This window comes from Diabrotica virgifera, chromosome 1, assembly GCF_917563875.1.
Source record: "Diabrotica virgifera virgifera chromosome 1, PGI_DIABVI_V3a".
Taxonomy (NCBI): domain Eukaryota; kingdom Metazoa; phylum Arthropoda; class Insecta; order Coleoptera; family Chrysomelidae; genus Diabrotica; species Diabrotica virgifera.
The window spans coordinates 279,850,096-279,864,806 of record NC_065443.1 but is presented as its reverse complement, the minus strand read 5'-3'; the positions used below and the strand labels follow the sequence as shown (position 1 = coordinate 279,864,806).

Here is a 14,711-nt window from a genome sequence, read left to right as displayed (position 1 = left end):
CTAAAAGAATTGAACTGGCCATCGTTTAGTGCAGATTTTAAACTTTTGGATTTTATTTTAACAAATTATTTTACGCAGCAGAAAATAAAGCAAATACAGTATAAATAATTCTTACTAATTCATAGTCTTGAAAATATGGTCTCAAAATGATCTTCTTCATGTTAACCAACGAAGCAATTTTTGTAAGCAACACATTAAGCCGCCTTTCCTCACTTATGCTGAGACGATTGGTATGAAGAGGATCTTCCCATTCCAATCCGGTTACTAACGGTGCATTTTTGCTGAATTCCGGCACTACAAAGAAAGAAATCAATAAACTATTAGTATGGGAACGATACAACAGCAGATACAACATTGAATTAGAGACTCTCTTGGACAGGGAAACATCGTGAGATGCATAAAAGCCAATAGACTAAGATGGGCAGGCCATGTGGTACGGAGTGATGACGACAGACTGATTAGCAATGTGTTTTGGGAAATACAAGACGATAGAAGCCCGGCAGGATGGGGCAATAAAAGGGGGAAAGATGCACTCCGAGAAGACCTGGAGAAGATGGAAATGAGACCATGGGAAATAGTAACACAGGATCGAAACCAATGGGAGACAATAGTAAACGCGGCAAAGACTCACGAAGGGTTGTAAAAGCCAAATATGATGAGGCACTAGAAAAGTACTTTTATCAAAAATTCATCCTCATACCTATAAGTACATTTGTATATGGATATATATGTACAGGGTATCCGAAACTCTCCTGACAAACGAATACTGGAAATTCCTCAGATAATTTTAAGACAATTTAACCCAATTCACCTAGTCCAAAAATGCTTTCTCTGGGAGCTAGAGCTCTTTGAAGATGACGATTTGTAATTAGTTTTTTTTAAATACATCCAGAAAGCGTCTATTTAGAAAAACGAAAACTGGTAGGTCTATTTATCTTCCAGAGATGAATCGTTTTCATCAATTGAAGGGCTTAATGTGAAACAATGACAAGCCACACATGAGTTCAAAAAGAGTTAGTGTTATTGTTGGTTAAAGTAATGGTATAACAAGCCACTAACAAATTATCTCAGCCCTTCGTTAATAGATGGCCCGATAAATCTATGGTCACACTATTGCATAGGCCTAGTTTGTTCTAGTATCTACTCGACATAATGACAAGCCACATCAAAATGGCGCATACGGGCGGAAGCGTTCCGGATAATTATTGAGTTCTGACGATTCTAGAAAGAAAAATAGCAAAGTTGACTTGACATGCGATGACAGTGACCGTGATCCTGACTATGTACAATCTAGAAGTGACACAAGTAGTGAAAAACCAGCGATATGTAATTTTTTCTTAAATGTGGCTTGTCACATTATTACCATTCAAGATTAATGTAGTGGCTTATGACGTGGCTTGTTATATTATTGCATTTGGTTGTAGGATAATGAACAAAGTCCGTCAATAAAAACCAAACACACAAGTCAATAATTTCCAACAAGTTGATGGAAACAAAGAAATAAACACTGTTTAACAGCTATAGGGTTGAAACCACCCCGAACTCAGTCAATAATAGAAAATTCTGAATCTACATATATCTAACATTTGGGTATTTATTATTAATGGAATAATGTAACAAGCCACATTTTTTTAAATAAAGGCTGTTTTTTCTCGAGTTTCAAGTAATTTGATTAATATTGTTGTCAACTATAGTTCCATAGGGCATGATGTTCTGAATCTACATATATCTAAAATTTGGGTATTTATTATTAATGGAATAATGTAACAAGCCACATTTTTTTTAAATAAAGGCTGTTTTTTCTCGAGTTTCAAGTAATTTGATTAATATTGTTGTCAACTATAGTTCCATAGGGCATGATGCATCAAAATATTTGAACTAAAACAAAACATTCAAAGTCAAATATCTCACTTTTATCTTTTTGAGGCTTGTCATTGTTTCACATTAAGCCCTTCAATTGCGAATTCTTAGTACCGGTCATATGTGTCCGTTTTGGGTAAGTCAACGGTTATTTTATCGCATAACTTTTTATCATTAATTTTTAAGCATTTTTGACACTAGATTATTAAATTATGGGGTATTCTAATACTAAAAGTTACTCTTGCTTTAAGTCGGTAAAATACACTTTTTCTTTTTCGAAAAAAAATTTCAAATTCAGAAAACGATTTTTTGAAAAAAAATTTCAAATCGATTTTTCTAGAAAACAGTGAATCTTACCGACTTAAAGCATGAGTACCTTTTATTACTAGAATACTTCACAATTTAATAAGCCACTGTAAAAAATGCTTAAAAGGTAAAGACAAAAAAGTTATGCGATAAAATAACCGTTGCCCCACCCAAAACGAGCGCCTCTGACCGGTACTAGAAATTTGGGATTGATGGGTGATGGGGATGATGAATTTATCTCTGAAAGATAAATAAGCGTGCCAGTTTTCGTTTTTCTAAATACGTAGAAGCGTTCTGGAGGTATTTAAAAAAAAACTAATTACAATGCGCCATTTTCAAAGAGCTCTATATAGCTCCTTGGAAGCATTTTTGGACTAGGTGAAGGGTTAAATTGTCTTAAAATTATCTGAGGAATCTCCGGTCTTCGTTTGTCAAGAATTTCTAGATACTCTGTATGCACTCAGGTCAAGTGCAAAAAAATCGATCCATGACATATTTCCCATTTATTGCGAGTTTTAAAACTAAGGACGTGTTACGTAGCAAATGTAAATTTAGAGAAGCCCTCGTACAAGTAAATAATTATTAATTTCTATAATATTATGTATTATATTATTTTTGCCATGGCCGGCGATAACGGGCCTATAAGGGGTGCCAAAATGAGCTTTTTTTCTGCTGGCGTTATAGAAAATACTAGTTTAAAAAACCGAAGGGCGCCTATACTAATTAGTTTTGCAGGCAGGCACCTCATACCAGAGGCGTAACAGAGACCCCCGCAGCCTTGAAGCTTGCGGGGGGTCCAAATATGTCACGCACCCGATCTTGTCGTCTAATATAAATTAATGTAAAAATGTGATATTGTTATATTATGTTACGCATACATGCGCAACGTTTTTTAAGCAGTGCAGTATCGAAAATGAAGTTGCCCATCAGATAGATATTTTATTCTATACCAACAAAGATGACAAATTTAAGTTGTCATAAACAGTGCATGAATACACTAATAGCCCAGTAAATGACCGCTTTGGAATGTAATTATCAGCGTCACGATGGATTTGCTTGACTATTTGGATTTAGGTTCTACATGCTAACGCGCGTTTTAATGAATTAATATGCGCGTTAACATGTGTACAGCCTGAATAAAATGTATGTAGTTGTAGACGCGCGTTACCAAAACGAGCGTTAAGTGCTTATCATGTAAGCTTGCCCTTCAAAGAGCCATTCAGCAGTTCAATCAAAACGGCAACCATAGTAGGTCAGGACCAGGCCGTCGAAGAGCAAGATCCGCACGTGATGATCCCTTTTTGGTTTTTTCGTCTTTAAAAAATAGATACAGTACGTAAATCGTTCAGCTGGACATAGGGAATGTACATTGAGAGAATTGTGGCAACTGCGCTAACCTGTGTTAGTTGAAGATTCTGTTCGAGAACGAGTTTTTGGTGCAATAGAGCTGTTAGAAAGAATATAATGAGTGAGTTTGAAGCAAATCTCTCCATAAATAAATCAAAAACAAAGTTTATGATTAATGAGTTAATAATTTTACTATTTTACTTTAATTTAAAAAAAATTCTTGAAAAACTAATTTTAAAACTAAACAGTTTTCCCATTCAGGCCAAAAATATTTAGCTACTACATTGTCACATTTTGACGTTTATGTGTGTCATTTGAAATGAGTTGTCAATTTTGAGGTTAATGCCCCACCCCCTTATCTATGAATGCCCCTTAATGCTAACAACCATAAATATTGTCATCGAGAGAGCTCAGTTGCCACAATTCTCTCAATATAATACAATGTATGTATTTATGTATCTAAATATTTACAATGAATGTTCCCTATGTCCAGCTGAACGATTTACGTACTGTATACAGGGCCGGCCCTAGGGTTTGCGGCGCCCTAGGCGAAAACAAATTTTGCGCCCTCATTACAGTTGAAAAAGTTCAACTAGCACTTTACCGGGACACGGTATTTCAACTCTGTGTTATGTTAATAATTTAATTTAATTTAATAAACCTTTGATTAATGACTGGGATATATAAATAAAATAACTGCTATTTTACATAACACAAACTTTAATTTCATAAAAAGCAAATGTAATTACATAAGACGTACTTTAACCAAAGGCATATGGGTTTAATGGGTCAAAGTTGAATTCTGTACATATAATTTTCATCATAAAAAACGGAGACTCAAAGTTAGTCTACAAATCTTTTATAACACTGTCTTAAACAATACACTGACTAACATATTGCAATATTGTTTGCTATTGGATTACTGTTCTATTAACTTCGGACTGAAAGTCACTTTTAAATACAGATTAGAAATTAACAGTATTTCTTGGCTAAAAACTAAAGTCCTAAGGGCACTTTTCTTGCTTTCTGCTTAGCAAATTCTTGAATGAGAACTTTTAAGTCTACTTGTCTTGCTCTCTCACTTTCAATAGATATTGTCGCCAGACCTACAAGTCTCTCCTGGCACATTGTACTGCGGAGATAGGTTTTAATTAATTTAAGTTTGGAAAAACTCCGTTCTGCACTAGCTACAGAAAGTGGCATCGTAAGCAAAATACGAAGTGCTACACATATGTTAGGAAATCCATTCTCAAGGTTGTGTTGGTAAATGTAGTTTAGGACTTCTTCAGGGCTTGATATAGAGTCGATGAGATGATGAGAAATTGCTTTCAATTCAGAACACAGTCCTACAGCATCAATATCAGATTCAATTAAACGTCCATCTTTTTGAATTCCTAATGATTTTTCTAAGTTGTTGCACATCGACTTAACCTCAGATGTAGTCTTGTTTTTAAGATCAGCAATGTTGTATAAAAATCCAAAGACACCAGATACTGTATTTAACTGGGAAAATCTTTCTTTTACCGCATTAGCAGCCGTGTCTAAAAGAGCAAAATAAAATTGAATCTTGAAACTTTCTGACGGGTCACTGGCAACATTTGCTGATTCATCTGTTGATTCATAATCAAACATTTTCTTCTTTTTTCTTATTCGGACCTTCTCCCTCTCAAAAATTGGTTCTATTCCAACTTCTTCTGCTACTTCCTTAGCATCAACCAGAACTCTCTGAAACTGTACATCACTTCTGGCTGTAACCAAAAACTCTTCGGTTTTTTTCAGGTGACTAACTGCTTTCTGGAGACTCAAATCCTTTTCTTGTAGTATCTTACTGGTTAGGTTTACCTGAAATAAAATATTGTGCCATGTAACAAGGGCAACAATAAACTTGAAGTCTGAGAGGTGTTTAAGTAATCCAAGTGCTTCTACCTTCGCAATACTGCCACTTGATCCTTTTAGAGAAGTGTCCTCAGAAATCTCCTCCAAAGCATCACACACATGAGACAAGTGGTACCGCAGAGGCGTTAGTGCATCAATTCGACTGGACCATCTTGTATCACTTAAGGGTTTTAATGTCAAAGCTGGAACATGACGGCGCAAAACATCCCATCGTCGAGTTGATGCCGAAAAAAACACATATGTTCGTTGAACCACATCGAAAAAAGTAGTAACCTCTACACAGCACGAAGCTGCATCGTTCACAACAAGGTTCAAAGTGTGTGAGCAGCATGGAACATAAAATGCACGTGGGTTGACATCTAAAATTCTCTTTTGAACTCCACTTTCTTTTCCTCTCATGTTGCTTCCGTTGTCATAACCTTGCCCACGAATATTCTCTACAGGCAAAGAAATCTCTTTTAACTTTTCTAAAACTACTTCCGTCATATACTCACCACTGGTACTTTCAGTGAGAGGCACAAATCCCAAAAAGTGTTCTTTTACAAGTACTTGATGATAACTAGATACTTCTGTTGAGGATGCCAGAGATGACTTTGGTAGTTCAACAAATCGAATAATAATTGTCATTTGCTCTACGTGACTAACATCTGGTGTGCAGTCTAAAATAATAGAAAAATATTTAGCCGTATGTACTGAGGACAATATATCTGCATTTATTGCATTAGCTAAAGTTTGAATCATCTCATTTTGTATATTTTTCCCTAAGTAATGAGTGTGCCTGTTGACATCACTTTTGATTTTTCTTAGATGCTCATTCATTATTGGGTCAAACATGGCCAAATATTCAATAAATTTTAAAAAATTTCCGTTGTCATTAACATCTAATTTTTCTGTCGTGCCGCGAAATGACAAGTTTTGGGACCCAAGAGTTTTGACGAGAGCAAACAGCCGTTCTAGAATTTTCTGCCAGTAAATTTCCTCTTGTTTTATTTTTTGTTCATAAACATTGTCAACAGTTAAATTTTTTTTAAGTGCTTTTTTCAGTGTTTTCCATTTTTCAAAGTTTTGAAGGTGATCATTTGATGTTTCGTGCGTTTCAAGGAGGGCCGACATATTGTGCCAGTCATTACAACCACTTTTGCCTAATGAAGAAGAGACATTTATGCCGCCAAACACCTTACAACAAAAACAGAAAACTTTGTCGGTAGATTTTGAGTATTGAAGATAGTCTCGGTACACATATTCACCATTTGGAAGCCTCCTTCTATAATGAAAGTCAGAAAATTTTCTGTTATTCACACCCTTCGGAAATTTTCCTTTTACTTGGTCAGGTCCATGCTCTACTAAAATGGTTCGTAAAGTTTGGCGATTAATATTTAGAGTGTCCCAAGACGCTGGATCAGCATAATCAAGCGTAACTTTGGGTGAGATTGAATTTTCCGGCAGTAATTCCACTGCATTATCTGTAACGTCAACGTCCATTTCAACGAAATTATTTTGAAATTCTTGCAGTTGACGTTCGTTGTTTTCTGCAGAAGTAGATGGCGGTTCAATAGCTGTTATCCTCCTAGGACATTCTTGAGGTTGGATCTGGATGATTCCCCCAGAAGTAGAAGGTGATTCAGTATCTGTTTTCTCTGTAGCATATTCTTGAGGTAGGAGCTGGTTGGTTTTTCCAGAGGTGGAAGGTGATTCATTATAACTTTCCTCCCTAAGAGTTGTGTCATTTGGTTTAATTAAATATTTTTCAAAAGACCCTTTAGCTTTTTTTGCTGACTCCTCTCTTTCCTGTCTTCTTTTCTTAAACCAAGAGCCCGAGTGTTTTCCTGACATCATATCTGGAAAGAAAACAATGATTGGATTAAGCTAACTTCATTTTGAAAAAATGAAAAAATTTTGAATGTCTTTACTCAAGATATGAAATTAGGATTACACCCCCAAGAAGCAAGGACTTCTCTTAAATAAAATTACATTAATAGCCTATTATTTTAATATTATTTATAAATACATTTAAAGTAGGCCTAATTTTGAAATCAATTTGATAGAAATTAGAAGTTAAAAAATTTTACAAAAAAATCCAATGGTCATTCTTGCTTAAAAAGTCAAGTTATACTGTTTTCAACAAAAAATAATTTGTTTTGATAAATATTTGGAAGCAAAATTAGAAATGTCCAGGTGGATTTCAAAACTAATAATTCATTCAACATTCATATTGTGTAATATTAAATAAATTAAACAACCACTCAGTTCGCCCAAATCCCAGAACAGCAGCCAGCATGACCAGCACTCAGCAGCCAGTTCCTAATCAATCACATCGGCATCGTAGGCGAAACAGAGGCAAGTGTTCACAAGGGGTTTTCTTTAAGTTATGATAATTAAACAATCTCAATTTTGATTTGATTTAGGCCTATATACAACAACAATATGACAATGGCCTATATGATATGATGACTGAAAAAAATTATAAATATGAAGAGTATAAGCTACTTACTTGTTAATTCAAACTTCCTTTTGCAGTTTTGTTATCGTAAATTAACAACTACTACTACTGTCAATCAATGCACAAACAAAGTCAACAACACTGCACTACTACACTAAACTGAAAAGTGAAAATGCATAACACGCAGCGCCCTAATGACAGACTAGTACTCTTATTCTGTTCACGCTATGACTGCTGGCTTGACTGAAGTGAAGAGTGTGGGGTTGCCGCGACCACTGCGCCACTAAGTAGGCTTACGCTCAGCGAGGTTGCCAAAACGAGTAATTAATGTTAACGTTAAGTTATAGTTTTGCGTTTTCTTATTTTATAAGACAACTAAAATAAAATATCCTTCACCTTTCATTACCCAGTGATTTTACTGTCTCTGCGAGTTACACAACTACTACATGAGAAAGTACTACGTCCCTAATTTTGCGCCCTAGGCGGATTTTGCGCCCTAGGCGGCCGCCTAGTTCGCCTATATGGACGGGCCGGCCCTGACTGTATATAACTTCACTTGAGCTTACAAATCGCCTAAATCAAGTCCTAGTTGTGGATGTAAGTAGGTGGACAGTTCGTCAACGATTACATGAAGCGAATTTATTACCAAAAGACCAGCGCTATGTTCACAGCTATCCGTTTAACACCGTAGAGCTCGACTTGCTTTTGCAAGGTAATGTTTTGTTTTAAAATGATTTCGGTTTTTGCTTGAACCCACCAGAGATTCTCGAAAAAATTAAGACAAGGAGAACGATTTGCCAAATGCAATATTGCGACAAAATAGTCTATTAAGGAGGCTCAGATATGGTTTGGGCTGGTGTAATTTTCCGATGCCCGTATTGACTCAGTTCTTGTAGATGGTAGTCGTAATCAACATAGTTAAAAATTTTAAATGAGTATGTGGTACCTTTTGTGCTATTCATAGGACCTAATCATCAATGAATACTTAAAAGTCGTTGGGATTGTCCGTATGAATTGGCCAGCTTCTAGTACCGACCTCAATCCAATCGAACATCCATGGGACACACTGGAAAAATGAATTTAAGTTCGGCTACCCCACCCAAACAACTTACCTGAGCTTATTGCGGCACTTCAGGCAATATGGGACGAAATGGCCCAACCTCATGTTCAAAATTTAATTCCCAATACCCAAGACGCATGCATAAGGGTCCGAGGAGGAAATACTAGGTATTAATAATAAATGACAAACATTTTTTTGTAACTGTTTTTTATCAACATGGCCATCTATGTGGCCAACCATTGTAAGTACAGAATTTAAAGTTTTTGGTGCTCCGGTCACGGAAAGTAAGTATCAACGAGGCTATTTTACATTTTTTTTCAATTTTCGAATATTGTCATACTTATGTTTTTATGAATAAATATTTTTTTGTATAAATTGTGTTTCTTATTTTACATTTAATCTTCCTCCTTGATCTATGCCCAATCTATAAGTGGCATCTCAAAAAATGTGTCGTCCTTTATATCTATAAAATATGTAGTCGTGGATCAATGTTTTTGCACCTGAGTGATGCCTAAAGACTTCAAAATACATGGAAGCTGTAATGATACTGTTGTTTGTAATGTCAGAAAGCAGTGTTCCTGAATAAGGAGAAGAAGATAATAAAAAAATAACAGTGTGTTCCAAGAGAAGGATTCAAATAGGTACCTTCATCAGTTCGGAATGTATAAAAAATACGAAGTAAATTGGAATCAACTAACTTGGTTGTTTGCTGAAAGTCTAAAGACAATCTGAAAATATAGAAAAAGCAGAAAATACGTACCACTGTCGTGAATAACTTCACATAATTGGGTGTAATATATTCGTCCATCAGGCACTCTAAAATAGTCTGCAAGTTCTGCGACTTCTTGTTCCGACAAACCAATGGTTGCCCTCAGCTGCCTGTTAATGACAGATATAAATTGGGATTCTGGAAAAAGAAATAAAGGAATTAAGTATAGATACTAAAAGTTTCAAGAGTCTGGTATATACCTGAAATGAGACAGTTTTTGTGTGGATCCAATGGTAAAAAATAATCAAAAAGATTTATTCCCATACGAAAAACTGCTGCCCTTATTTTGTTACATGTTCTCCATACGTCTCCCAATTTAATTTCCTAAAATAAAAGATTTATGTAGGATTTACCATAATTTATAACTGCTATAAATATCTATAAATTAGATCTTACCCTGTAATGAGGCATTTTGGTTAATTTAGAATAGAAAATTTAAACACAAACTTTTTTAAAATACTCAGACATATCATCTTTTGACAATCAGTTGACAGTTTATTAGGGATCGGCAACACACATTTTACCTACATATACAGGGTGAGTGGGGAGGAATGTACCAAACTTTAAGACTGTATAATATACGTAAAAATAATCAAAAATAACTCATATGTTGTGATTCGATTTTCATTTGTTTCCGAGATACGGGATGTTAAAATTTTTCTTACAAACTGACGATTTATTTATTGTTCTAAAACCGTTTGAGGTTTGCAAATGAAATTTGGTGGGTTTTAAGACATGCTTATTGAGCATGTTTTGGCACACAATTAAGAATTTTATATTCACCATTGACGCGCGTACGGGTAAGGGTCTGAAATTTTTTAAAGAAATAAAATTAGTACGCCAATGAAATATTTCAAATTAAAAATTATTTTTTAATTTCCTGTTCAATTTGTGATAAAAAATCTATCTTCCCATTTTTTTATACGACGCTTCGTTTTCATGCAAAAAAATAAAATATCTTAACGCTTCCAAAGTAATACCTATGTATTCGAAATAAGTTTCTACACATTCATAGAAACTTAGTCGAAAACTTTGTAAGCGTTAAGATGTTTTATTTTTTGCATGAAAACCAAGCGTCCCATGAAAAAATGGGAAGATAGATTTTTTATCACAAATTAAACGAAGAATTCAAAAAATAGTTATTTTTAATTTGAAATATTTTCATTGGCGTACCATTTTTATCTTTAAAAAATTTCAGACTATTACCCGTACGCGCGCCAATGGTAAATATAAAATTATTAATTGTGTGTCAAAACATGCGCAATAACTATGTCTTAAAACCCACCAAATTTAATTTGCACAACTCAACCGGTTTTAGAGCAATAAATAAATCGTCAGTTTGTAAGAAAAATTTTAACATCCCGTATCTCGGAAACAAATGAAAATCGAATAACAACATATGAGTTATTTTTGATTACTTTTACGTATATTATACAGTCCCAAAGTTTGTCACATTCCTCCCCACTCACCCTGTATTTATACCCATACCAAAAAACTTTTTAATTGATGTAATTTGTCTGATGATGTCTAATTTTAATGAAGATGTAAAAAGAGACCTCAAGAGACATTTCTCTCGTCCATTTTTTTCCCTCTTTTCACCGTCTTTTGTTGAGCTCCAGAGAGGTTTTTTGATACCTGGCACAAAGTCAGTTACTTTCGGAACACCTGGAATAATTATTTGGGGTGAAGAATGTGTAAGCTCCAAAGACTCATTTCTGAAACCGCTTCTGATCTCTTTTCTCTTTTATCGTTTTATTATCCATCTTTGTTCCCACAAGTTGGGACGAAATTCTATCAGGCACTTACCGCGCAAAGGCTATAAATCCGTCAGAATTCAGCAGCTCTCTGGCACATCACTTGGGACATGGACCATGGACCACAGCAAACCCCAAGAAAACCAAAGGTAAAAAGAGACCTCCAGACTATGTCATATAGCAACTTGAAAAAAGTATTCAGAATGACAGTGGAACACAGACCCCATCCTGATACTCAACTAAAACAGGCTCAAGCAGACTTGATCATTAACAAACTGGAACAAGCAGTTGATAAGGCTCGTATCGGAGGTCAGAATCAACTTCTTCAATTCCATAAAACAACTTTTAGCGAAAGGATTCTGTGGATGAACTGTATTAACGAGTATACAAAAAAAAATGGACTAGGTACTGTGTGGTACTGTCGACACATCTTTTTTGAAATAACAGGCATTGAGCCCATAAAGGAAACTTATTATAATCCTCGTTAAAAAAACTGGGAGACATATAGTCCTGTCGCCAGTGGGGGTACACCGGCCTCCTTAATTCAGATGGACTTACTCAAGTTTTTTTATGTATTTTGACCCGTAGAACACGAATTTTTTGGGTAACAGTTGATCCGGATGTCGATAAGATTGTTATAAACAAAGAACTTGAGCAATTACATAACATCGATTTTTCGCAAAATAACAATTTTTTTTATTTTTTGGGTCATTCTAAGCAAAAAATGTTTTTACAAGTTTTTTCGTAGGATGCATAGTTTTCGACATAAACGCGGTTGAAATTTCAAAAAATCGAAAAATTGAAATTTTTGAACCCGAATAACTTTTGATTGAAAAATGAAATAGCAATTCTGCTTACCGCATTTAAAAGTTCAAGTAAAATTCTATCGGTTTTGATTACTTTCATTGCTAAAAATTAATTGTTTTATTGTTAAACAAAGCTATAAACACATAGTGATTGAATGATGTTTTCAATGCATTTCTCATTTGAAATCCAACGAGTAGGCGCTCATACACAATTTCTACGTAGATTACGTACATTAAAACGCATGCATTGGGCACGGGAAACACTATGTGTTTATGGCTTTGTTTAACAAATAAAAACTTAATTTTTAGCAATGCAAATAATCAAAACCGACAGAATTTGACTTGAACTTTCAAATGGAGTAAGCATAATTGCTATTTTATTTTTTAATCAACAGTTATTTGGGTTCAAAAATTGCACTTTTTCGATTTTTTGAAAGTTCAACCGCGTTTATCTCGAAAACTATGCATCCTACGAAAAAACTTGTAAGTTCATTTTTTGCTGAGAATCACCCAATAAATACAAAAAAAATGTTTCGTTTTGCGAAAAATCGCGGTTATGTGATTCCTCAAGTTCTTTGTATATAACAATATTATCGACATCCGGATCAACTGTTACCCAAAAAATTCGTGTTCTACGGGTCAAAATACATAAAAAAACTTAAGTAAGTCCATCTGAATTAAGGAGGCCGTTGTACCCCCCTGGCGACAGGACTAATATAAAGCAGACCTGGAATATTGTTTAGGCTGGATAAGAGGGACGATAGGGCATACATTAGACCTAGACATGGTCGCCGAACAATGTTAAGAGGTTGCCGTGTTCGTGTTCTAAGATTACTGTCCGGAGATAGTGAGGAATTCCAACAGGAAAGTACCCTGGTGGAATGACAACCTTGCAAATCAAAGGACAGAAGTTAGACGAAAATAATTTTACCAAAACATCAGGTGAGGCAGCGATTATCGCAATGCTCTGACTGAATATAAAAAGGAACTGAAAAGGGCAAAAAGAGAATCATTAATGGAGGTTCATGAGGAGGTCTGCATAAATGTTGAGGCTTCATAAAGTTCTTTCAACAGGCTCTCAGATGGGTATTCCTCACTCCAAAATTAGTTAGGTGAATATACTCTGAATGGTGAAGAAATCCTAAAAAGACTTTTTAGGGTCATTCGACAGAAGCGACAAAAGAGAGGCAGCATATTCGACAATACATTCTACGAAGCAATTTTAAGGGCGATTTGTCTAAATAAACGAAACAAGCTGCAGATTGATAGATTGCTAATCCTTCCACAATAAAGAAGATAAAATTTCTTCATGCCAAGAAACGAAAAATTTTCCAAAAAATAACAAATAAAAAAGTGATATAATCACTTAAAAATGTCAATCGTAAGATTCCTGGTCCAGACGAACTACGTATGGAGCTATTTAAATTACTTTTTAAGCATGTTCTACAACAGAATATACAAAAAAGTTAATAACAATCTAAGTTTACTTTTTGCGATGGCTTGGGAACTAGAGAGGTCCTATTTATGTAGTTTAAAACGTGCTGATACAATGCTTTTTGGATGTAAACAAAGATGTGTAAGTTTGCGTTGTAGGTTTTGAGAAAGTTTTATACAGAGAAGAGTGGGACATAACCAACATATATGATAATTTTCAAACAAACACAAATAGACATCCGAGATATTAGGAGCATAGGAAACTTGTACCGTCACCAAAGAGCACACAAAAAATAGACAATATTATAACACCGGAAACATCAAAATTGAATAAGGCGTAAGGCAATGATGTCTCCTCTCCTTTATACTTTTCAATTTGTTATTGGAAACTACCATGCAATAGGTACTACTTCTAGAGAAATCCTAAATGGAATAATGATGTGAAAATCCATGGAATAGTTGCCAATAAAACAATTGAGTGTGTTAGGCCCGGTCTTTTCACCTCCGAATAACTAGTTATCGGGAAGTTTATCTGACAGATTTACATGTAGTCTGCCAAAACTTCCCGATAACTAGTTATTCGGAGGTGAAAAGACCGGGTCTTAGTAAAACAAATACAAGTACCTGGCCATTTACCAGTAATATTGATTTTTCAATAGAATTACCTACCTAACCTAAGGTTTGCTGACGACCAAATAGTGACCGCACAAGACGAAGATGACCTCAGCTTTATGATGAGAAAACTTGAACAAGAATATACTAAGAATGGAATGGAAATAAACAACGGAATCTATACCTAAGAACGGAGAATACAGAATTAAAACAGCTGGAAATAAACGAAGGTAAACCAATCAAAAGAACAAACAAGTAGTTAGGTTTTATAATATTAAAAAAAAAGGAACAACTGAAGAAGATATAAAAAATAGACTAGGACAAACGAGAGACTGCATACGAGAATTGAGCCCGGTACTATGGGATAATAACATCAGTAGGTATAAAAACAAAAAGAAAAATATATAAGAAGTATCCTGACGTATGG

The 14,711-nt window shown here is 34.9% G+C and overlaps 1 protein-coding gene across 2 annotated transcripts in view; it reads right to left on the bottom strand.

Moving 5' to 3' along the window:
* The window catches only part of LOC126879115 (uncharacterized), a 72,119-nt gene extending 60,529 nt beyond the window's left edge, over window positions 1–11,590 (bottom strand). Inside the window, exons 1-4 of one of the 2 annotated variants that reach the window (XM_050642061.1) lie at window positions 11,485–11,590; window positions 9,879–10,002; window positions 9,670–9,816; window positions 116–294 (exon numbers count right to left, since the gene is read on the bottom strand). In XM_050642061.1, the coding sequence (XP_050498018.1) occupies window positions 116–294; window positions 9,670–9,816; window positions 9,879–9,942 (390 nt within the window). In that variant the 5' untranslated portion in view covers window positions 9,943–10,002; window positions 11,485–11,590. Of the gene's footprint in view, window positions 1–115; window positions 295–9,669; window positions 9,817–9,878; window positions 10,003–10,074; window positions 10,203–11,484 lie in introns of those variants that run through there. The other variant, XM_050642060.1, reaches the window with a different exon arrangement.
* Between the last annotated feature and the right edge of the window lie 3,121 nt (window positions 11,591–14,711).